We start from the raw sequence: 25,591 nt of genomic DNA, 5'->3' as shown, positions 1-25,591 counted from the left end.
AATTTCCAAACGCCTGAAGGTACCACGTTCATCTGTACAAACAATAGTACGCAAGTATAAACACCATGGGACCACGCAGCTGTCATACCGCTCAGGAAGGAGACGCGTTCTGTCTCCTAGAGATGAACGTACTTTGGTACGAAAAGTGCAACTCAATCCCAGAACAACAGCAAAGGACCTTGTGAAGATGCTGGAGGAAAAAAGTATCTATATCCACAGTAAAACGAGTCCTATATCGACATAACCTGAAAGACCGCTCAGCAAGGAAGAAGCCACTGCTCCAAAACCACCATAAAAAAGCCAGACTCCGGTTTGCAACTGCACATGGAAATGTCCTCTGGTCTGATGTATGGAGGACTAAAAGTGCCACAATTAAATAAATAAATACACCATTAAATAATTACTTAAATGTGTCATTAATTAATTAAATGTGTCATTAATTAATTCAAATTAGAATTAAATACATAAATGTGTAATTAAATGTATCATTAATTAATTCAAATACCGATTCATTTTATGTAAAATACATATATAATTATTTCACTATTTACATTTACATTTCATGATCCTGCATTGCAGTGATTCATGAATTACTTAAAACTGTCAAACTGACCCATCAAAGTCAGTGGGCGGGGCTAACGCGAATCTAGTCTGATCCATTGCTTTGGTCTGAAGTAGAGTAGGCCAACCTGGATAGAGACAATGGAGGATCTCCGTGAACTTTCCAGGGAGTTGGTTAGAGACATTTTAAACTTAGCAGAGGATGTAGAAGCAGGACCTGCTGACATTATCCGGAATTGATTTGTCTTGGCTTGATGCAGAGGGTAACCAATCAGGCGTTAGGTTCCGCCTACCAACTTTTGATGGGTCAGTTTGACAGTTTTAAGTAATTCATGAATCACTGCAATGCAGGATCATGAAATGTAAATGTAAATAGTGAAATAATTATATATGTATTTTACATAAAATGAATCGGTATTTGAATTAATTAATGACACATTTAATAACACATTTATGTATTTAATTCTAATTTTAATTAATTAATGACACATTTAAGTAATTATTTAATGGTGTATTTATTTATTTAATTGTGGCACTTTTAGTCCTCCATACTGATGAAACAAAAATAGAACTGTTTGGCCATAATGACCATCGTTATGTTTGGAGGAAAAAGGGGGATGCTTGCAAGCCAAAGAACACCATCCCAACCATGAAGCACGGGGGTGGCAGCATCATGCTGTGGGGGTGCTTTGCTGAAGGAGGGACTGGTGCACTTCACAAAATAGATGGAATCATGAGGAAGGAAAAGTATGTAGATATATTGAAGCAACATCTCAAGACATCAGTCAGGAAGTTAAAGCTTGGTCGCAAATGGGTCTTCCAAATGGACAATGACCCCAAGCATACTTCCAAAGTTGTGGCAAAATGGCTTAAGGACAACAAAGTCAAGGTATTGGAGTAGCCATCACAAAGCCCTGACCTCAAAAAAGTGTGTGCGAGCAAGGAGGCCTACAAACCTGACTCAGTTACACCAGCTCTGTCAGGAGGAATGGGCCAAAATTCACCCAACTTTATTGTGGGAAGCTTGTGGAAGGCTACCCAAAATGTTTGACCCAAGTTAAACAATTTAAAGGCAATGCTACCAAATACTAATTGAGTGTATGTAAACTTCTGATCAACTGGGAATGTGATGAAATAAATAAAAGCTGAAAGAAATCATTCTCCCTACTATTATTCTGACATTTCACATTCTTAAAATAAAGTGGTGATCCTAACTGACCTAAGACAGGGAATTTAAATGTCACGAATTGTGAAAAACTGAGTTTAAATGTATTTGGCTAAGGTGTATGTAAACTTCCGACTTCAACTGTATATATGTGTGTGTGTGTGTGTGTGTGTGTGTGTGTGTGTGCATTCTCCTGCGTACATGCGTGTGTGTGCGTTACAGTTTTTCTCGATTGCTAAGACACATTTCTTGAAAGCTGCTCTCCTTTTCTCTTAACTGTGAACACAAAACCCAATTTTCAAGCTACATTCACAAAACCTCAGACTCTTCTTGCAAAACCAAACTTTCACCTCAAAACAGTTCAATCTGTGCTCAAAACTGAACTATGTTGTCAAATCGTGCCCCGAGTCAATCAAAATAAAAAACACTACTGAACAGTCACTGTCACGATTCAGACAGACGACCAGAGGACCACAATTGCGTCACACCAGAAAGTTTATTAAACTTAAGGGAAAAGGGAAGTAGGGAGTGAATGAAGGCTCCCGGGGTAACAGGGATCCCGTCCAAAGCGCTGGGTCTGTGCCCCCCCCAGTGGCAGCGATGCGTCCTATGAAGCCGGTGGTGGGTGGTCCAGAAGTCCGGGATTGAAGAGTAGTCAGGAGTCGTAATGGCAGAAGCAGGTCTGGATCTCCTGAGGCAGAAGAGTATCCAAAAAACAGGCAGGTCCGGGGTCACAAAACCAGGGTGAGCCAGAAGCGCGAGCAAACAGGTTCCGGGTGTGAGCTTTGCAGACGATCTGACACCGGAGAGCTGAAAGACAGGGCCTTAAATACTGGGAGAGGTAGTGGGTAATGCAGCGCAGCTGGCAGAGTAATTAGAGCAGAGCAGAGCAGGGACAGGTGGAGCTAGTTAGGCTGAGTAGAGAGAGTGGTGAGCAGAGTGGAAGAAAATTAAGGTGGTAACCCGGTGGAGTGAGAGGCCCATGACAGAACCCCCCCCCCAAGGGACGGCCCCAGAAGTCCCAAGAGCAACACCACGCCGGGCGGGAGGAGGGGAGCCGGAGGAGGGCTAGAACTCCTCCGAACGGTCCGAGTGAACGTCCTCATCCTCGGAGGAAGCCGGAGGGCCGTGGTCGGGAGATGGGACAGGTCCCGAGACAGGATCAGGCACAGGACAGGAAGCCGAGCGGGCCGGACGGTTAGGGACCCCTCTGGGGCGGCCCCTACGGATTGCAGGTTGATCAGGATGCCGTTGGTGGAAAGCGGTGATGAGAGTCCTATCCACAATCCGACTAGCTGGCACCCAGGTCCTCTCCTCAGGTCCATAGCCCTCCCAGTCAATGAGGTACTGGAGACCCCTACCCCTCCGTCTGGACCGAAGCAGGCGGCGGACGGTGTAAACCAGACCACCATCGACGAGCCGTGGAGGAGGAGGACCAGGCGCAGCAGGGACCAGCGGACTCTCATGGATGGGCTTAATCTTAGACACATGGAAAGTGGGGTGCACCCTCAGGGAATTAGGCAGTTGGAGCCGGACAGCAGTTGGGCTAATCACTCTTATGATAGGGAATGGGCCAATGAACCGAGGTGCCAGCTTCTGCGACTCCACCCTGAGTGGCAGGTTCTTCGATGACAACCACACCCTTTGACCAACATGGTAGGTGGGAGCAGGAATTCTCCGACGGTTGGCCCCGGTAGTGTAGCTGGCAACGGATCTGAGGAGTGTGGCTCGGGCTTGTGACCAGGTGCGGCGACATCGACGGGCAAAAGCAAGTGCAGATGGGCAAGTAACCTCCTCTTCCTGGCTGGCAAATAGAGGAGGCTGGTATCCATAAACACATTGGAAAGGGGACATACCGATGGCAGAGCAGGTCAGAGAATTGTGTGCGTACTCCACCCATGTCAATTGCTGCGACCAGGAGTGGGGGTTGCGTGAAGTCATGCATCGCAGTGCCTTCTCGAGCTCCTGATTAGCCCGCTCTGACTGCCCATTGGATTGGGGATGGAATCCGGAAGTCAGACTGACTGTGGCTCCCAGCAGGTGACAGAACTCCTTCCAAAAAGCGGAGGAGAATTGTGGACCACGGTCAGAAACTACATCCTTTGGCAGTCCGTGGATCCGGAAGACGTGTTCCAGGACCACCTGGGCGGTCTCCTTGGCGGTTGGGAGCTTGGGGAGGGGAATGAAGTGTGCCATCTTGCTGAAACGGTCAACGATGGTGAGAATGACGGTCATGCCACTTGAAGGGGGCAGCCCCGTGACAAAGTCAAGGGCGATGTGAGACCAGGGACGTCTGGGCACAGGCAGGGGCTGCAGCAATCCGGCTGGGGGCTGGCAGGACGACTTGTGTTGGTTGCAGATGGGGCAGGCTTGGACGAATTCCCGTACATCCTTCCTCAGAGAGGGCCACCAGAACCTCTGGGCGAGCAGGTTGTAAGTGCGGGTGGAGCCAGGGTGACAAGCTAGGCGGGAGTCATGTCCCCACTGAACGACCTGGGACCTCAGGTCTTCGGGGACAAAAAGGCGGTCAGCTGGGCAAGTGCTGGGACCTGGCTGGTTACGGAGAGCCTCCAGCACCTGTTCCTCAACAGCCCAGGTCAGAGCTGCAACGATGCAGGGACTTGGCAGAATCGACACAGGGTCCTTGGAGGGGGTGTCATCCTTCTGGAATTGACGGGAGAGGGCGTCTGGCTTGGTGTTGCGTGATCCAGGCCGGTATGACAGAGTGAAATTAAACCTGGTGAAGAACAGGGCCCAGCGGGACTGCCTGGAGTTCAACCGTTTGGCCGTGCGGATGTACTCCAAGTTCTTATGATCGGTCCAAACGAGAAATGGAATGGTGGACCCCTCCAGCCAGTGACGCCACTCCTCCAAGGCAAGCTTCACAGCCAGCAGCTCACGGTTCCCTATGTCGTAATTGCACTCAGAGGGGGACAACCGACGTGAGAAAAAGGCACAGGGATGGAGCTTCCTATCCTCCGCAGCCCACTGAGAAATCACAGCACCAACTCCCACATCCGAGGCGTCCACCTCCACAATGAATTGCCGGTCCACATCAGGCATCTGGAGGATGGGAGCGGAGGTGAACCTCACCTTGAGGGTACTGAAGGCTTTGTCGGCTGCTGGGGTCCAGGTGAAGGGTTGCTTGGTGCTGGTTAGAGCAGTGAGAGGGGCAGCAACGGTACTGTAGTTCCGGATAAACTTCCTATAGAAGTTAGCAAACCCCAGAAACTGTTGCAGCTTCTTTCTGTTCTCCGGAACAGGCCATGAAGTGACTGCTGATACTTTGGCAGGATCCATTTGGATACTTCCCTCTGCCACTATGTACCCCAGGAAGGCCACTGTCTTGACGTGAAACTCACATTTCTCTGCCTTGGCGTAGAGGGAATTCTCCAGAAGACGATGAAGGACTTGCTGGACATGGCGGGTGTGTTCAGACAGGTTTCTGGAGTAGATTAAGATGTCATCCAGGTAAACGAAGACAAACTTGTTTAACATGTCCCGCAGTACATCATTCACTAGAGCCTGGAACACAGCAGGAGCATTGGTGAGGCCAAAAGGCATAACCAGATACTCGTAGTGGCCTGTTGGTGTATTGAATGCGGTTTTCCATTCATCTCCCTCCCGGATCCGCACTAGGTGGTAAGCGTTTCTGAGATCCAACTTGGTAAAAACAGTGGCTCCCTGGAGCAACTCAAAAGCAGAGGTGAGCAGAGGCAGAGGGTAACGGTTTTTCACTGTGATGTCGTTGAGTCCCCTGTAGTCGATGCAGGGGCGAAGAGATCCGTCCTTCTTCCCCACAAAGAAGAAGCCAGCACCAGCAGGAGATGAAGATGAACGGATTAATCCTGCGGACAGAGAGCCATTGATGTAGTCCTCCATGGACTTTCTTTCAGGAGCAGACAACGAATAAAGACGACCCTTTGGAGGAGCTGTTCCAGGGAGGAGGTCGATGGCACAGTCGTACGGTCGGTGAGGGGGCAGAGATGTGGCTCTTGCTTTGTTAAACACCTCTCTGAGACCATGGTAGCATTCTGGGACATTGGAGAGGTCAGGAGCGGAGTTAGTAGGTACTGGCCGAGGGGGTAGTGCGGCAGCAAGCAGGCAGGTTCGGTGGCAGTCCTCTCCCCACTCCCTGATCACCCCGGTCACCCAGTCGAGCTGAGGGTTGTGCCGGCGGAGCCATGGGTAACCCAGGATGAGGGGTTGGCCTGGAGAGGGGAGCAGGTGAAACTGGATAGTTTCTTGATGGTTTCCGGACAGACCCATCGAGACCGGGGCCGTGACATGAGTGACCGATCCGAGTAAGTGTCCGTCCAGTGCCCGGGCAGGAATAGGAGGTGTCAAACGGAGGTTCTCCAGTCCCAGTTGGCGTGCCAGCTTGATGTCCATTATGTTGGCTTCGGCGCCAGAATCCACCAGAGCAGCCAGGGTGTGAGTTGAGTCAGAGAGGCGGAGGTGAACTTGCAGCAGGGGTTTGCGGTCGGAGGACTGGATGGTCATTGAACTCAACCGGACTCCCCCTATGCCCGGTGAGCTTCGGCCCTTTAAAGGGCAGGTTACCACACGATGTCCCTCACCTCCACAATAGAGGCAGAGGTTTGAGGTGAAGCGGCGCTGGCGCTCTGCAGGAGTGAGGGAGGCTCGCCCAATCTCCATAGGCTCAGACTGATCAAGCTGACCTGGGTGAGTGGCAGTAGATGACAGGAGCCCAGTCGGATCTCTCCGAATGCCGGTAGTAGGTGGACCTTGGCGCCCCCTCTCACGACGACGGGTCTGTATCCTTCTGTCGATCCTGACAGTCAGTGCGATGGCTTCATCAAGAGTGGAAGGCAGTTCATGGGAGACCAACTCGTCCTTGATATAGTCAGCCAAACTATGGAAGAACGCGTCCACCAACGATGGTGTGTTCCAAGAACTTCGTCTAGCCAGGGTTCGGAAGTCGATGGAATGGTCTGCGACTGTACGTCTGCCTTGTCGAATACTGAACAGTTCACGAGACGCCTCTGCGGTGGGTGAATCCAGGTCAAACACCTTCAGCATCTCCTCAGCAAACAGGTCGAAGGTTGCACATGCGGGGGTTTGACGTTCGAACTCTGCTGTTCCCCAGAGTCGAGCTCGGCCCGTCAGGTGAGTGATGGCATACCCAACTTTAGCCCCCTCCGTGGCGAAGGTCCTTGGCTGCAAGGAGAACTGAAGTCGGCAGCTAGTCAGGAATGGCCGGACCTGGGTTGAATCGCCGTTGAACCGCTCGGGGTTTCCAATCTTGGGTTCCGGAGCAGCGGCTGCAATGACCGGGGCAGGTAACTCGGGGGCTGGGCTGGTGGGCAGACTGGCTGGGGTAAGGTTGGTGAGGAGTTGAATGATCATGGCGAGTTGTTGTTGCTGCTGCTGGAACTGCTGCTCATGCTCATCGGTTTCCATGTCGGGGAAAGTGTGCGCTGAGTCCATAATGGTCAGATCGTACTGTCACGATTCAGACAGACGACCAGAGGACCACAATTGCGTCACACCAGAAAGTTTATTAAACTTAAGGGAAAAGGGAAGTAGGGAGTGAATGAAGGCTCCCGGGGTAACAGGGATCCCGTCCAAAGCGCTGGGTCTGTGCCCCCCCCAGTGGCAGCGATGCGTCCTATGAAGCCGGTGGTGGGTGGTCCAGAAGTCCGGGATTGAAGAGTAGTCAGGAGTCGTAATGGCAGAAGCAGGTCTGGATCTCCTGAGGCAGAAGAGTATCCAAAAAACAGGCAGGTCCGGGGTCACAAAACCAGGGTGAGCCAGAAGCGCGAGCAAACAGGTTCCGGGTGTGAGCTTTGCAGACGATCTGACACCGGAGAGCTGAAAGACAGGGCCTTAAATACTGGGAGAGGTAGTGGGTAATGCAGCGCAGCTGGCAGAGTAATTAGAGCAGAGCAGAGCAGGGACAGGTGGAGCTAGTTAGGCTGAGTAGAGAGAGTGGTGAGCAGAGTGGAAGAAAATTAAGGTGGTAACCCGGTGGAGTGAGAGGCCCATGACAAGTCACTAAACACTACGTAGAAAAATAGAAAACACAACGCTCACGACATGAAGCTGGAGAAATAAATGTTTATTGTTCACTGTAGGCTAAATGCATGTTGCAAAACAAAAAAAAACTGTGCATTTAGCACTTGTACAAAAAGACAAAACAGAAATCTTGTGCATTTACATGTAGCACTTGTAAAAACAAACAGAAATCTTATGCGTTTGCCACTTGTGTACAGTAAGCCCATGTAAAAATAAAGTACAAAAATATACAAATAAGTGCATTACTCAGCCACAGCATCATGTCTCCGTACTGGGTCAGGCCACAGGACTTCATCCACATCACAGGCCACATTTTGTCTGGCCAGGCAACGGGGGAAAAAAACCCTGGCATGCCGTATCCAGGCTTGGCATGCCTCCACACCTATGTCACCACAGGCAAGTCCCATGGCTTGCAGGAGATTTACCCTGGTGTAAGGTTGGCGTTCATATACCTTCCACCGCCATGAGGAGAAGAATTCCTCAATGGGGTTTAGGAAAGGGGAGTACGGTGGAAGGCAAAGATTGATAAAACCTTGGTTCATATTGTACCACTCTCTAACCTGGAGGGCTCTGTGAAAACTCACATTGTCCCAAACAACAACATAGATGGGATGCTCATCCTGCTGCCCTAACAAAGCATCTCGCATGTGATTGAGGAAAATGAGGAGCTGGTGAGTGTTGTAGGGCCCCAGGTTGGCATGATGGTGGACAACCCCATGATTGCTGATGGCAGCACATAATGTGACATTGCCACCACGCTGCCCAGGAACACCAACAATGGCCCGATGGCCAATCACATTACGGCCTCTCCTTCTCCTTTTGGTGAGATTAAACCCAGCTTCATCCATGTAGATGTATTGATGGGGTCTTTCCATTGCATCCAGTTGAAAAACCCTCTGTAGAAATAGATATAGTTTTGTAAGTGATACGGAAAAAGTGATTTAGGCCACTACAGTAAATCACTACTTAGAGTAATCAACATTGAATGTGTCTGGATATATGCCAACCTGTACATACGGGAATCTTTGCTCTTTGACGCTGTCTGAGTTGCGATCAAAGGGCACTCTGTATAGCTGTTTCATGCGCAGTCTGTTGCGCTTGAGGACACAATCAACAGTAGAGAGGCTGACACTGTTGATACCCTCAAAATTTAAATGGTCCTCAATGATCTTCTGCTGAATTTCGCTCAGTTTAATGGCATTGTTCTCACGGACCATATCAACAATTAGGGTCTCTTGGTGTGGGGAGAACATACCTGTACTCCCACCCCCATGTGGCAGTCTTTCAATTCTACAAAAAGAGAACATGGAGTTACAAAAAAATATACATGGAATACTAGGCCTACAAACAGTTAGACCAACCCTCCATTACAATACTACAGTACATTGGTACAGTGATGTACTGAAACATATATTTACTTACAGTATACTGTGGTACAGTATATAGTATGTCATACAGTAATTGCTGTCAACATTTACATACTGTACTATAATGTCAAAAAAAGGTAATTACCTGTTCTCTTCTCTAAATCTTCGGATTATGGTGGACACAGTGAATCTACTGATGTTTGGTTGTACCCTTTGTCCAGCCTCCCTCATGCTCATACCATGGACAAGAACATGGTCAATCACAGTAGCTCTGATTTCATCAGATATTACTGTTCTTTGTCTTCGCTGACCACCTCGACCACCTCGACCTCCTCTCACACGAACTCTTCCTCTCAGATTTCTATCCATTGTAGGGCCTCACAAACCAGTGCTCTCTGAACTGGCTTACTGTATATGTTCCCTCACATCATTAGCCACAAGTGTGATCAATTTTGAGTTGTTGTGTTCAAGTGGTGACACCTGTGCTCTAATTGTGTTTGACTTTTGTCACCTGTGCTCACCATTATGCAGCACGGGTGCATCACAATGAAAATGTGTTGGCAAGTTATGTCTAAACAGGTGAAAAGTGCTTATGGTTTTGCCAAAAGAGTGATTGATTCAATCAGTGGGTTCAGGCAACTGAGCATTTGGTTCAGATAATAGGGTTTAGTGTTTTAGCAATTGAGAAAAACTGTAATTTGTACTTGTGTGTGCGATGCAGTACTAACCCGTGCGTCTGCGTTCTGTGTGGCCTCTCTGATCTTCCCCACCCAACCGGTCAGGTCCTCCAGGGTGTCTGAAGCAATGTCCAGCGCCTGGCCAGGGTGAATTGACATCTGCTGGGAGTGGATGGTGAACACATATGGCCTGGAACTCTTCCCATCCTTCTGAACCACTACAGAGAGAGAGAGAGAGAGAGAGAGAGAGAGAGAGAGAGAGAGAGAGAGAGAGAGAGAGAGAGAGAGAGAGAGAGAGAGAGAGAGAGAGAGAGAGAGAGAGAGAGAGAGAGAGAGAGAGAGAGAGAGAGAGAGAGAGAGAGAGAGAGAGAGAGAGAGAGAGAGAGAGAGAGAGAGAGAGAGAGAGAGAGAGAGAGAGAGAGAGAGAGAGAGAGAGAGAGAGAGAGAGAGAGAGAGTTACACATACACACACTCTTATTTCTGTAAAACTACACAGATAGAATAATAGGGGGTTAAACATACAGACCACTACCACTCACTGGGCCGCACCTACGTGGCAGGTTGGCACATCAGTTACACACAGACTCACCTACGTGGCAGGTGGGCACATCAATGAAGCCCTTGAGGAATGTTCCTAGTGGACTGTTCTCTGTAGACTGGAAGCAGGAAGTCAAAGACACAGGAAGCAGGAAGTCAGGACATGAAGTGAGCTTCATTCCCCTCTAGCTGCTGTAGAAGGCATGTGTGTTTGTGTATAGTACAGTGTGTGTTTGTGTCTATCATGAATGCATGAATGAGTGTATGTATGGCCTATGTATGCCTATACTATAACGTACTGCCTCATCTCCTGTCTCGCGGGCGGGTGAGTTGGGGACTTCTTCTACGTAGTTGGCAGGAAACCACAGCTGCTTCTTCCCTCCGTAATCACCTCGCCACCTAGGGGCCGGAGGAGGGAAATCCACGATTTAAAAACTACTCAGAGAAATGCTATATTATCAACTCCATTCATCAACCCACAGTGGTTTTCATCCATGCAGAAACGTAACCGGGGTGACCAGGAGTGTGCACTCTTTAGCTAATCAATGACATTGACTAATCAATTAAGTGCCATGGAGATATGAAAACCCTGTTCCACTCACCAGCCTCCTTCCTGCTTGTCCACACTTAGGATGAGGGCCTGTTTGGGGAAACACAGCTCGTCTTCCCTCTGGGCTCTGTAGTCATACAGGGCCTTGACCGTACACTGCAACACAAGACCCCAACACAAACACTAAATCATATAGTGACTTGACCGTACACTAGATATCTTCATGGAACCACCTGTACCCGAATACCCGAGACTCGATCTGGGACCCGAGCGCATCCTGATCCATACTTCTAAAGAATGTCACGGGTCTGGGTCGGATCTGATATAATTGTCACGGGTCTCGTATATGTGTCATTTTAACGGACTTTTCCTGAAGGACCCGTACAGATCCGAACGCGACTGCTGCAGTAGACAGAGAGACATTTTATAATTTATGCTGCTGCTCTTGCTTTTCACGAGAGTGGCGCGTGTAGCTTATTGTTGTTGATGGCCAATCAGAAGTCATCAAAGCAGCAGTAGGCTACAGTCATAGAGCCTCTGTGTGGCAAAAGTTAGGAGATGTCTAATCAATGGAAGATGGAACAACCAAGAGCCAACAGGTAGCCTGCTACTTAATATTCTGAATGGAGTTAATGTTAGGATGAGAAAGCGCATGCACTGCAGCCTCAATTAGCCTAGCTAGCTAACGTTAGCTATCTTAACTAGCTTTTCCCGGTTTGATGCAGTCAAGACAGATACTATGTAATCATATTGGATGATAAATAACCTAGCTATGGCAGCTATTAGTCTACTATAGTGTGAGTCGGCTTGTTGGTTGGTTGCTGTCTCTCATCTTTCGTCTCTCCCTCCCTGCTCCCGGTGTCACTCGCTCACGGCACCTCTCTCCCTCCTATCGCGCTTTATCAGCTCTGGTTAATAATGTAACGACCCGGTATTGTGTTCTGTGTTCGTGGGTGTGTTATCGTTCTCATGGGTGCTAGCAGGGGTTAAATATGCCAGGACAGATGGAAAGGTTGGGGGGGTATGATGGGTAATCCCGCGGGGTTTTGGAATGCTTAAATAGGGGTTACGGTCTCATCTCTCTCTCTTCTGTTTTGGGACCCTTGACTTGACATGTTATATTTGTGTATGTTCGAGGTAGCGGCGTGGGCTGTGGCCTGAACAATAGCCCATTCAGGAATAAACCTGTGTTCTGCCTGTACACCTGGTGCCCGTCTCTCTTTTACTTTATGACCCAGCTGGGTCATTACAATAAAGTAGCTTAAAAAATGACTTTTCTGCTGCTTGCATCACTCAGATCGGATCGGACTGGATCTGGATCCGACCAGGTCTATACAGAACGGGTCTAGTTGTCTTCGGGTCCGTTCGGAACGGCTCTTTATATTTTAAATAAAATATTTAAGCATATCGGGACTCTTTTTGGACCCGTGAAGACCTCTACCGTACCACAACACAACCAACTGCTAAAGATCACAAGTCAAACATGAATGACCACAACTTGAACATTAATGATCATAACTTCAACATTAATGACCACAACTTCAACATCAATGACCACAACTTTTCCGCTACTGCCCATATCATAAAGTATGTCATTGGCACACACCAAACACAGGCATGCCCAAACCTACAAATGTCACTTTTACTCTCTCTCACACACACACACACACACACACACACACACACACACACACACACACACACACACACACACACACACACACACACACACACAGAATATAATATTTCACTTACCCGAGCCGTGGGCATCTTGTTGGCCTCGACGTAGAAATGTGGGGTCCTGACTTCATACAATGCTCCATAGTCTAGCTCCTGAATAGAGAGAGATATAGGGATACGTAATTATATAATAAATCAGATCTGAAAATGCACACATTCAAGGGCTCTGGACAGTGTTTTGAAGTGCTGTGTGTGTGTGTTACCGTGGTGCCCATGCGGTCCAGTGTGTCTTCGTTGATGGGGTAGCGCAGCCTCATCTTGCGGTACAGGGGGTGTTTCTCATAGTAGCTGACCAGGTCAACCAGACTCTCAAACTCTGCTGAGCTACCCAACATGAACATTCGTCCCTCCTGCTGGATACGACAGTGTTTGATCTTACCCTCCGCCCTATGGAGAGAGACAGGGGGAAGGGAGGGAGGGGAGAGAGAGAGAGGGGGGAGTGGACAGGGAAAGGGAGAGAGAGGGGGAGGGAAGAGGGGGAGAGAGGGGGGCGAGAGAGAGAGAGGAGAGAGAGTAGAGACGGAGGGGAGAGGGGAGTTGACAGAGAGAGAGGGGGAGAGAGAGAGAGATAGGGGTGGAAGGTCAGAGATTTGTAGTGTAGTGCAAAATAAAAGATTTGGAATGGGCCCTCAGATCCTCAAAAAGTTATACAGCTGCACCAAGAGAGCATCTTGACTGGCCGCGTCACCGCTTGGTATGGCAACTGCTTGGCATCTGACCGCAAGGCGCTACAGAGGGTAGTGCGTACGGCCCAGTACATCACTTGGGCTGAGCTCCCAGCCATCCAGGACCTCTATACCAGGCGGTGTCAGAGGAAGGCCCAATAAATGGTCAAAGACTCCAGCCACCCAAGCCACAAACTTTTCTCTCTGCTACCGCACGGCAAGCGGTACCAGTCTGGAACCAAAAGGACCCTGAACAGCTTCTACCCCCAAGCCATAAGATTGCTAAAGAAGACTGCTAAATGGCTAATCAAATGGCTATCCTGACTACCTGCATTGACCCTTTTATGCACTAACTCTCTTGCACTGACTCTATGCACACACACTAGACTCTACCCACACACTCACACATACTTACACTGACACCCCAACACACACATACACATACAATACATACGCCCACACATAACATGCACACACATGCATAGTGACGCCACACACACACTTACCACATACACTGCTGCTATAAACTACCTATACAGTGCATTCGGAAAGTATTCAGACCGCTTGACTTTTTCTACATTTCGTTACGTTATAGCCTTATTCTACAATGGATTAAATTGTGGGTTTTTTCTCATCAATCTACACACAATACCCCATAATGTCAAAGCAAAAACAGGTTTTTAGATTTTCTTGCAAATTCATTAGAAATAAAAAACGGAAATATCATATTTACATAAGTATTCAGACCCTTTACTCAGTACTTTGTTGAAGCACCTTTGACAGCGATTACAGCCTCGAGTCTTCTTGAGTATGACGCTACAAGCTTGGCACACCTGTATTTAGGGAGTTTCTCCCATTCTTCTCTGTAGATTCTCTCAAGCTCTGTCAGGTTGGATGGCTGTTCTTGGGGACCGTCAATGCTACAGACATTTTTTGGTACCCTTCCCCAGATCTGTGCCTCGACATAATCCTGTCTCAGAGCTCTACGGACAATTCCTTCGACCTCATGGCTTGGTTTTTGCTCTGACATGCACTGTCAACTGTGGGACCTTATATAGACAGGTGTGTGCCCTTCCAAATCATGTCCAATCAATTGAATTTACCACAGGTGGACTCCAATCAAGTTGTAGAAACATCTCAAGTGTGATCAATGGAAACAGGATGCACCTGAGCTCAATTTCGAGTCTCATAGCAAAGGGTCTGAATACTTCTGTAAATAAGGTATTTCTGTTTGTTTTTTAAATATATTTGCAAACATTTCAAAAAAACTGTTTTCGCTTTGTCATTATGGGGTATTGTGTGTAGATTGATGAGGAATTTGTTTTATTTAATTCATTTTAGAATAAGGCTGTAACGTAACAAAATGTGGAAAAAGTGAACCGGTCTGAATACTTTCTGAATGCACTGTATTTACAGTACATATCTACCTCAATTACCTCCTACCCCTGCACATCGACTTGGTACTGGTACTCCCTGTATATAGCCATGTTATTTTCTACTCTCTGTTTATAGCCATGTTATTTTCTACTCCCTGTATATAGCCATGTTATTTTCTACTCCCTGTATATAACCATGTTATTTTCTACTCCCTGTATATAACCATGTTATTTTCTACTCCCTGTATATAGCCATGTTATTTTCTACTCCCTGTATATAACCATGTTATTTTCTACTCCCTGTATATAGCCATGTTATTTTCTACTCCCTGTATATAACCATGTTATTTTCTACTCCCTGTATATAACCATGTTATTTTCTACTCCCTGTATATAACCATGTTATTTTCTACTCCCTGTATATAGTCATGTTATTTTCTACTCCCTGTATATAGTCATGTTATTTTCTACTCCCTGTATATAGCCATGTTATTTTCTACTCCCTGTATATAACCATGTTATTTTCTACTCCCTGTATATAGCCATGTTATTTTCTACTCCCTGTATATAACCATGTTATTTTCTACTCCCTGTATATAGCCATGTTATTTTCTACTCCCTGTATATAACCATGTTATTTTCTACTCCCTGTATATAACCATGTTATTTTCTACTCCCTGTATATAGCCATGTTATTTTCTACTCCCTGTATATAGTCATGTTATTTTCTACTCCCTGTATATAGTCATGTTATTTTCTACTCCCTGTATATAGCCATGTTATTTTCTACTCCCTGTATATAACCATGTTATTTTCTACTCCCTGTATATAACCATGTTATTTTCTACTCCCTGTATATAACCATGTTATTTTCTACTCCCTGTATATAACCATGTTATTTTCTACTCCCTGTATATAACCATGTTATTTTCTACTCCCTGTATATAGCCATGTTATTTTCTACTCCCTGTATATTGTCATGTTATTTTCTACTCCCTGTATATAACCATGTTATTTTCTACTCCCTGTATATTGTCATGTTATTTTCTACTCCCTGTATATAACCATGTTATTTTCTACTCCCTGTATATTGTCATGTTATTTTCTACTCCCTGTATATAACCATGTTATTTTCTACTCCCTGTATATAACCATGTTATTTTCTACTCCCTGTATATAGCTATGTTATTTTCTACTCCCTGTATATAACCATGTTATTTTCTACTCCCTGTATATAACCATGTTATTTTCTACTCCCTGTATATAACCATGTTATTTTCTACTCCCTGTATATAGCCATGTTATTTTCTACTCCCTGTATATAACCATGTTATTTTCTACTCCCTGTATATAACCATGTTATTTTCTACTCCCTGTATATAGCCACGTTATTTTTACTCTTTATTTTTATTCGTTATTCACTGTGTCTATTTTCTATTTTATCTTCTCTTTAACTCTGCATTGTTGGAAAAGGACCCATAAGTCAGCATTTCACTGTTAGTCTACACCTGTTGTCTACGAAGCATGTGAAAAACAAATTTTTTATTTTATTTGAATATAATTTAACAGTGTTTGTTTTTCTGTGTATGTTTGTATGTGTGTATGTGTGTGTGTGTGTGTGTGTATGCATGTGTGTGTGTGTGTTACCTGAAGGAGATAGCATAGGAGTTGATGTCGCTGCGTTTGCGGAGCAGGTAGGCTCCGTCTCTGGGTACCCTCATCAACATGTGTTCAGCCTGGACACGAGACAGACTGGAGTGGAACCACCTAAACACAGCATACACAGAGTACTCACGTGTCTGTATGTGTGTGTATGAGGGCGTGTGTGTGTACGAGGGCGTGTGTACGAGGGTGTGTGTGTGTGTACGAGGGCGTGTGTGTGTATGAGGGCGTGTGTGTAGGAGGGCATGTGTGTGTACGAGGGCGTGTGTGTGTACGAGGACGTGTGTGTGCGTGTACGAGGGCATGTGTGTGTCACAGGAGGTTGGTGTCACCTTAATTGGGGAGGACGGGCTCGTGGTAATGACTGGAGTGGAATAGGTGGAATGGTATCAAATACATCAAACACATGGTTTCTATGTGTTTGATGCCATTCCATTTGCTCCGTTCCAGCCATTACTTTGAGCTGTCCTCCCCTCAGCAGCCTCCACTGGTGTGTGTGTGTGTGTGTGAACATGGGAAACACAACATGTGTGTTACTTAAGCAATAAGGCCCGAGGGGGTGTGGTATATGGCCAATATACCACAGCTAATGACTGTTCATACAGTGAGGGAAAAAAGTATTTGATCCCCTGCTGATTTTGTACGTTTGCCCACTGACAAAGAAATGATCAGTCTATAATTTTAATGGTAGGTTTATTTGAACAGTGAGAGACAGAATAACAACAAAAAAATCCCATGTCAAAACGCATGTCAAAAATGTTATAAATTGATTTGCATTTTAATGAGGGAAATAAGTATTTGACCCCCTCTCAATCAGAAAGATTTCTGGCTCCCAGGTGTCTTTTATACAGGTAACGAGCTGAGATTAGGAGCACACTCTTAAAGGGAGTGCTCCTAATCTCAGCTTGTTACCTTTATAAAAAGACACCTGTCCACAGAAGCAATCAATCAGATTCCAAACTCTCCACCATGGCCAAGACCAAAGAGCTCTCCAAGGATGTCAGGGACAAGATTGTAGACCTACACAAGGCTGGAATGGGCTACAAGACCATCGCCAAGCAGCTTGGTGAGAAGGTGACAACAGTTGGTGCGATTATTCGCAAATGGAAGAAACACAAAAGAACTGTCAATCTCCCTCAGCCTGGGACTCCATGCAAGATCTCACCTCGTGGAGTTGCAATGATCATGAGAACGGTGAGGAATCAGCCCAGAACTACACGGGAGGATCTTGTCAATGATCTCAAGGCAGCTGGGACCATAGTCACCAAGAAAACAATTGGTAACACACTACGCCGTGAAGGACTGAAATTCTGCAGCGCCCGCAAGGTCCCCCTGCTCAAGAAAGCACATATACAGGCCCGTCTGAAGTTTGTCAATGAATATCTGAATGATTCAGAGGAGAACTGGGTGAAAGTGTTGTGGTCAGATGAGACCAAAATGGAGCTCTTTGGCATCAACTCAACTCGCCGTGTTTGGAGGAGGAGGAATGCTGCCTATGACCCCAAGAACACCATCCCCACCGTCAAACATGGAGGTGGAAACATTATGCTTTGGGGGTGTTTTTCTGCTAAGGGGACAGGACAACTTCACCGCATCAAAGGGACGATGGACGGGGCCATGTACCGTCAAATCTTGGGTGAGAACCTCCTTCCCTCAGCCAGGGCATTGATAATGGGTTGTGGATGGGTATTCCAGCATGACAATGACCCAAAACACATGGCCAAGGCAACAAAGGAGTGGCTCAAGAAGAAGCACATTAAGGTCCTGGAGTGGAGGGAGCTGAAGGTTTGAGTTGCCAAACATCAGGCTCGAAACCTTAATGACTTGGAGAAGATCTGCAAAGAGGAGTGGAACAAAATCCCTCCTGAGATGTGTGCAAACCTGGTGGCCAACTACAAGAAACGTCTGACCTCTGTGATTGCCAACAAGGGTTTTGCCACCAAGTACTAAGTAATGTTATGCAGAGGGATCAAATACTTATTTCCCTCATTAAAATGCAAATCAATTTATAACATTTTTGACATGCATTTTTCTGGATTTTGTTGTTGTTATTCTGTCTCTCACTGTTCAAATAAACCTACCATTAAAATTATAGACTGATCTATACTGATGTCTTTGTCAGTGGGCAAATGTACAAAATCAGCAGGGGATCAAATACTTTTTTCCCACTGCATCACGACGCAACGCGGAGTGCCTGGACACAGCCCTTAGCTGTGGTATATTGGCAATATACCACAAACCCCCGAGGTTCTTATTGCTATTATAAACTGGTTACCAATGTAATTAGAGCAGTAAAAATAAATGTTTTGTCATACCTGTGTTATACGGTCTGATACACCACGGCTGTCAGCCAATCAGCATTCAGGGCTCGAACCACCCAGTTTATAATAACACATTAACACTCTTTCTTTCTCTCTTTCTCTCTCACACCCCCACCCCCAACCCCCTCCCCTCTTACTCTCTGCTCTCGTGTGCGTTGGGCTGTGGTACAGGGCTGCCCAGCCTCATCTCAAACTCGTTGCAGCGTAGGGGAGTGTCTCTGTAGTGGCAGATGAGTCTATACAGGCTGTCAAACACCAAGTTGTCAGTCAGGTAGTAGCGGGTGGAGCCAGACTCCTGGCGGGAGTGGATCCTACAGTGCTGCACACGCCCAGATCGCCTGGAGGGGAGGGGCCACAGGTGTCAATCAAGATGGAAGGGCCCACACATGACATTATGTCCTGGGGACCAACAAGATCCCAAATGGCACCCTACTCCCTATTTAGTGTACTATACTGAACAAAAATATAAATGCAACATGTAAAGTGTTGGTCCCATGTTTCATGAGCTGAAATAAAGGATCCCAGAAATGTTCCATACGCACAAACAGCTTATTTCTCTCAAATTGTGTGCACACATTTGTTTACATCCCTGTTAGTGAACATTTCTCCTTTGCCAAGATAATCCATCCACCTGACAGGTGTGGCATATCAAGAAGCTGATTAAACAGCATTGCCATTACACAGGTGCACATTGTGCTGGGGACAATAAAAGGCCACTCTAAAATGTGCTGTTTTGTCACACAACACAATGCCACAGATGTCTCAAGTTTTGAGCACAGAGAGGACCAGCATAGAGAGGACCAGAATAGAGAGGACCAGCATAGAGAGGACCAGCATAAAGAGGACCAGCATAGAGAGGACCAGAATAGAGAGGACCAGCATAGAGAGGACCAGCATAAAGAGGACCAGCATAAAGAGGACCAGCATAGAGACATAGAGAGGACCAGCATAGAGAGGACCAGCATAGAGAGGATCAGCATAGAGAGGACCAGCATAGAGACATAGAGAGGACCAGCATAGAGAGGACCAGCATAGAGAGGACCAGCATAAAGAGGACCAGCATAGAGAGGACTAGCATAGAGAGGACCAGCATAAAGAGGACCAGCATAGAGAGGACCAGTATAGAGACATAGAGAGGACCAGCATAGAGAGGACCAGCATAGAGAGGACCAGTATAGAGACATAGAGAGGACCAGTATATAGACATTGAGAGGACCAGCATAAAGAAGACCAGCATAGAGAGGACCGGCATAGAGAGGACCAGCATAGAGAGGACCAGCATAGATTACCAACATAGAGAGGACCAGTATAGAGAGGACCAGCATAGAGAGGACCAGCATAGAGATATAGAGAGGACCAGCATAGAGAGGACCAGCATAAAGAGGACCAGCATAGAGAGGACCAGCATAGAGACATAGAGAGGACCAGCATAGAGAAGACCAGCATAGAGGGGACCAGCATAAATAGGACCAGCATAGAGAGGACCAGCATAGAGATGACCAGCATAAAGAGGACCAGCATAGAGAGGACCAGCATAAAGAGGACCAGCATAGAGAGGACCAGTATAGAGACATAGCGAGGACCAGCATAGAGAGCTCCAGCATAGAGAGGACCAGCATAAAGAGGACCAGCATAGAGAGGACAAGCATAAAAAATGGACCAGCACAGAGAGGACCAGCATAGAGAGGACCAGCATAGAGAGGACCAGCATAAAGAGGACCAGCATAGAGACATAGAGATGACCAGCATAGAGAGGACCAGCATAGCGAGGACTAGCATACAGAGGACCAGCACAGAGAGGACCAGCATAGAGAGGACCAGCATAGAGACATAGAGAGGAAGGGATGGATAGAGAGATGAAGGATAGATAGGTGACTGACCAGAAGGAGAGAGTGTAGTCTCCTACGAAGGTCTCACTCTCTCGAACCAGGAAGGTCCCATCCTTGCCCCCGCCCTCACAGTACTCCTGCAGCAGTTTCTCGGCAACCTGCCTCCCATCCCGCCCCCCTCCCAGCTTCCCATGGAACCAGCGCTCCGCACAGTGTTGCTCATTGTTGTTACACTCCTAGATGGGGGGGAGAGAGAGGGGGGAGAGAGGGGGGAGGGGAGAGAGGGAGGGGAGAGAGAGGGGAGAGAGAGGGAGGGAGGGAGGGAGGGGGAGGGCAGAGAGGGAAGGGAAGGGGGAGAGAGGGGGGAGGGGAGAGAGAGAGAGAGAGAGAGAGAGAGAGAGAGAGAGAGAGAGAGAGAGAGAGAGAGAGAGAGAGAGAAAGAGAGAGAAAGAGAGAGAGATTAGAAATGCAAATTATAAAACATTCCGTTCCACTTAATTCTACATCCTGCTATTTACCTAGTAACTACTGTAGTTAGAAATTACATGGTAAAATAGTAATTACCTAACAATTACCTTACAATTACATTTAGGTTTCTTTCCTCCCATCGAAGATCATTCAAGTGTGTTGAATTCTTTCAAGTAGGTCAAGGAAAGTATGTTGTTACCAAATATGACCAAACAGGACAGTTAAATAAGGTATGAGCAAGCATTGTCTGTTCCACTCACTTTTGTAACCACCCCTCTCACCTCTTTCCCCCCCTCCTCTTCCATCTCCTCCTCCTCCTCTTCCTCGGCAGTCTGGTAGTGAGAGGTCTCCTCTGAGTAGTATATCTTATTACTGCTCAGAACAAAGTAGTGGGGAGTCCACGTCTGAAACACACACACACACACACACACGAGTAAGCAACATACAAATGATCACACACACACACACCTACTGTATGCACATACATGTCGCATACACACATATTCACACACACTCACGTGGTCTATGGGGTCTTCCAGGTAGAGAATGCCATTCCTGAGGGAGTTACTGATGTCACTCTCAGAGTAGCTGGCTGACGTCACCTCTTCATACAGAGTGCCCTCCACTAGTTTCTTATGCTGAAACACACACACACACGGTTTAGTTTAGGTTGACTAATGGTTGACTTTGGGTCAGTATTGTGTCTGAAATGGCATACTATTCCCTATAGTAGTCTTTTGACCAGAGGCCCTATAACCATTTCAGACAGCCATGTCAGACACAGCCCATAGACTTGGCATGGTCATGTTATGATCAGTGTGTTTGACCGTGCGGTCGTTCAGTCACCTTGATGAGTATCTTCCTGCGTAGCTGGTAGGGCGATGGCAGCTCATCTGCATTCAGATCCACTGGTTTGGTCAGCAGCAGATCCCCAAACACCTTCTTAAAGTGAGTAGCCATGTTCCTTTGTTGGACCACACTACAGTGGTCCTCTATGGACAGGATCACTGGGTACCTAGAGATACAGATACAAACACGCACGTAAGACACACACACACGTTAAAGAGAGACAGTGAGTGATTGAGTGAGTGAGTGAATGAGTGTGTGTGTGTGTGTGTGTGTGTTTGTGTGTGTGTGTCTACTCACTCTGACGTGACAAAGGCATGCTCTTTGATGGTGTGCAGCACGTCCAGGAATTTGATCTTGGAGGTGAGGGTGTGGCCATGGTAGATGATTGGCAGGTCATCGGGCCCATCCCAGCAATCAACTGAAACAATGTTTACACACAGAGCAAGGTCAAGGTTAGATTTGATCAATAGTTGCCTTGAATGTTCCTGCATGCTTTATTCTTGTGTGTTGTTGCTTTAGCAATAAAACATGTTTTGTCATGCCAATAAAGCATTTTGAATATAATTGAATTGAGAAAGAGAGATGGAGGGAGTTAGAGAGGATGAAGTGTCTTACGTTCTATGCAGCGACAGCCCATCCTTAGGCAGCGAGCGTAGGCCTCTAGAGATGACTCACTGGAGAACTGATCACCTGTCAGATACCTGAGAGAGAAGATGGAGAAAGGGAGAGGGAGAGAGAGGTGGAGAGGGGGGATGGAGAGAATGAGGAAGAGGGAGGGAGAGAGAGGACGATAGGAAAGGAAGTGAATAGGGAGAGAGAGTTACATGGAAGATGGAATGAGCAGTATGAATGATGGAATTTGAGAGAGAGACAGAGAGCAAGAGAGAGATAGAGGTAGAGAGACAGAGAGGTAGAGAGGTAGAGGTGGAGAGAGACAGAGAGGTAGAGAGAGGTAGAGGTAGAGAGATAGAGGTAGAGAGAGGTAGAGGTGGAGAGAGACAGAGAGCAAGAGAGAGATAGAGGTAGAGAGACAGAGAGGTAGAGAGAGGTAGAGAGAGGTAGAGGTGGAGAGAGACAGAGAGGTAGAGAGAGGTGGAGGTGGAGAGAGAGAGAGCAAGAGAGAGATAGAGGTAGAGAGAGGTAGAGAGGTAGAGAGAGGTAGAGGTATAGAGAAACAGAGAGGTAGAGAGAGTTAGAGGTGGAGAGAGAGAGAGAGGTTGAGAGTGGTAGAGGTATAGAGAGACAGAGAGGTAGAGAGAGTTAGAGGTGGAGAGAGAGAGAGAGGTAGAGGTGGAGAGAGACAGAGGTAGAGAGAGGTAGAGGTATAGAGAGACAGAGAGGTAGAGAGAGGTAGAGGTGGAGAGAGAGAGAGCAAGAGAGAGATAGAGGTAGAGAGAGGTAGAGAGGTAGAGAGAGGTAGAGGTATAGAGAAACAGAGAGGTAGAGAGAGTTAGAGGTGGAGAGAGAGAGAGAGGTTGAGAGTGGTAGAGGTATAGAGAGACAGAGAGGTAGAGAGAGTTAGAGGTGGAGAGAGAGAGAGAGGTAGAGGTGGAGAGAGACAGAGGTAGAGAGAGGTAGAGGTATAGAGAGACAGAGAGGTAGAGAGAGGTAGAGGTGGAGAGAGAGAGAGCAAGAGAGAGATAGAGGTAGAGAGAGGTAGAGAGGTAGAGAGAGGTAGAGGTATAGAGAAACAGAGATGTAGAGAGAGTTAGAGGTGGAGAGAGAGAGAGAGGTATAGGTGGAGAGAGAGAGGTTGAGAGTGGTAGAGGTATAGAGAGACAGAGAGGTAGAGAGAAGCAGAGGTGGAGAGAGAGAGAGAGGTTGAGAGTGGTAGAGGTATAGAGAGACAGAGAGGTAGAGAAAGTTAGAGGTGGAGAGAGACAGAGAAATAGAGGTAGAGGTATAGAGGTGTGACCCTACGTGTTGTGTGATGAGGAGATCCAGTACTGAGACAGGGGTCTCTTCATATCGTCAGAGACAACAGCAGCAGGTCGAGGGTCACACAATGAGTTCTCCTTGGAGTACAGGAACGTCAGGAACTGAACAGAGAACATTAGAGGATGAGCAGACCAGGGAGAGAGAGAGAGTGGTGTGTGTGTGCGTGGGTGTGTGTGTCTCACCTCATCTAGCTGTAGCATAGGTTCGGTCTGTGCTCCACCCCTCAGGTAGCCCATTAGGAACTCTCTGACGCGGCTCATGTCCGACGCCCATGACTCCTGCATGTGTCACAGGATCATGACATCATCAACATGCGACCCTCTATCCCTCCATCCAATGTCTCAGCCATAGAGTTGGATAGAGGGCTCATTTGCCACAAAGCCTGTTTTAGCATGGGCAGCACCATTGAGGACTCACCATTTTGATGTAGTCAACTTGGTGGGACTTCCTATGGGTTAAGGAAGGATCACAGAAATCCATCCAGGTCATCAGGAGGGATCACCAATGAATTATACTCCTGAGCAAACATTCCATATGGCAGTTAATCACCAACCTTAGCCTTATCCTATCCCACCTCAAAACCTTCACTGACACCCTCCTTGACCCCCTGCAGTTCGGCTACAGAGTCAACAGGTGTGTGGATGAAGCTGTCAACATGGATCTCCACTACATCCTTCAGCACCTCGACAACCCAAGGACTTGTGCGAAGTTATCTGACTCCATCTGTCGGTGGATCAACAACTTCCTGTCCAACAGGACACAATACATGATGCTGGGAAAACACCTCTTGGACTCTCTGTCCCTCAGCACTGGAGCGCCGCAGGGTTGCATGCTCTCCTTTCTTCTCTACTCACTCTAATCCAACGACTGCACCTCCAACGACCTGTCTGTCAAGCTACTCAAGTTCGCAGATGACACCACCCTAGTCGGCCTTATCTCCAACGGTGATGAGTCCATGTACCGAAGAGAGGTTGACCGGATGGTGGCCTGGTGCAGTCACAAAGAATTTACGGCTTGAAATCAACGACTCAGCTGTAAGTACGGCTGAGTCATTCAAATTCCTGGGGACCATCATCTCCCACAACCTCAAGTGGGAGGACAACATCACAGCGGTCACCAAAAAGGCACACCAGTGGGTGTACTTCTTGCGTCAACTGAAGAAATTAAAACTCTCACTCTACACAGCCATCATCGAGCCCTCCTCACCTCCTCGATCACTGTCTGGTTCAGGAATGCCTCTGCCTGGTCCAAGGGTAAACTGCAACGGATTGTGCGTCTGCTGAGAGGGTCATCAGCTGCCACCTGCCCTCCATCGTAGACCTTCACGACTCCAGGACAAGGAAGCGTGCAGGAAAGATCATCACCGACCCCTTACATCCCGGTCACCCCCTCTTCCAAAGACTCCCCTCTGGCAAACGGTTCAGGTCAATCATGACCAAAACCTCCTGCAACCTGAACACCTTCTTCCCTGAACAGCTTCTTAGTTTTTATTTAAAGAAATTGAGGAGATTCTGATGCCTGTTCAGACAACACACTCCTGGTGGCAATGCACCCTTTCAGTTTGTCCACAAACTATCAATAAACTCATAGAAGTAGTAGAAGAAGAAAATGGAGAACAATAAAATGGAGATAGCTCTCAATGGCGCTGTCCATGCTATCACATAAACCATTAGTGCAAAGATGAGCTCTCTAGTACATCTCTATGGTCTCAGCCCACAACAGTATCTGTTTCTTTTTTATACCCCCCTTTTCATGATATCCAATTACGATCTTGTCTCATCGCTGCAACTTCCCAACGGGCTCGGGAGAGGCGAAGGTCGAGTCATGCGTCCTCCGAAACATGACCC

The 25,591-nt window shown here is 47.2% G+C and overlaps 1 protein-coding gene across 1 annotated transcript in view; it reads right to left on the bottom strand.

The window, feature by feature from the left end:
* LOC311130511 (1-phosphatidylinositol 4,5-bisphosphate phosphodiesterase gamma-1-like) overlaps positions 1–25,591 on the bottom strand; it is a 51,912-nt gene that overhangs the window by 7,734 nt on the left and 18,587 nt on the right. The window contains exons 9-24 of the mRNA XM_084163269.1: positions 23,927–24,022; positions 23,727–23,845; positions 22,422–22,507; positions 22,104–22,224; positions 21,804–21,972; positions 21,476–21,595; positions 21,239–21,361; positions 20,541–20,725; positions 18,798–18,998; positions 16,325–16,444; positions 12,840–13,023; positions 12,652–12,729; positions 10,949–11,052; positions 10,646–10,745; positions 10,399–10,465; positions 9,861–10,027 (exon numbers count right to left, since the gene is read on the bottom strand). Coding sequence (XP_084019395.1) covers positions 9,861–10,027; positions 10,399–10,465; positions 10,646–10,745; positions 10,949–11,052; positions 12,652–12,729; positions 12,840–13,023; positions 16,325–16,444; positions 18,798–18,998; positions 20,541–20,725; positions 21,239–21,361; positions 21,476–21,595; positions 21,804–21,972; positions 22,104–22,224; positions 22,422–22,507; positions 23,727–23,845; positions 23,927–24,022 — 2,040 coding nt within the window. The remainder of the gene's footprint in view (positions 1–9,860; positions 10,028–10,398; positions 10,466–10,645; positions 10,746–10,948; positions 11,053–12,651; positions 12,730–12,839; positions 13,024–16,324; positions 16,445–18,797; positions 18,999–20,540; positions 20,726–21,238; positions 21,362–21,475; positions 21,596–21,803; positions 21,973–22,103; positions 22,225–22,421; positions 22,508–23,726; positions 23,846–23,926; positions 24,023–25,591) is intronic.

The sequence above is a fragment of the Coregonus lavaretus genome (assembly GCF_964263955.1).
Source record: "Coregonus lavaretus genome assembly, chromosome: 6".
Lineage (NCBI taxonomy): Eukaryota > Metazoa > Chordata > Actinopteri > Salmoniformes > Salmonidae > Coregonus > Coregonus lavaretus.
Note: the sequence above shows the minus strand (reverse complement) of the source record. Positions and strands in the feature narration are given on the sequence as shown.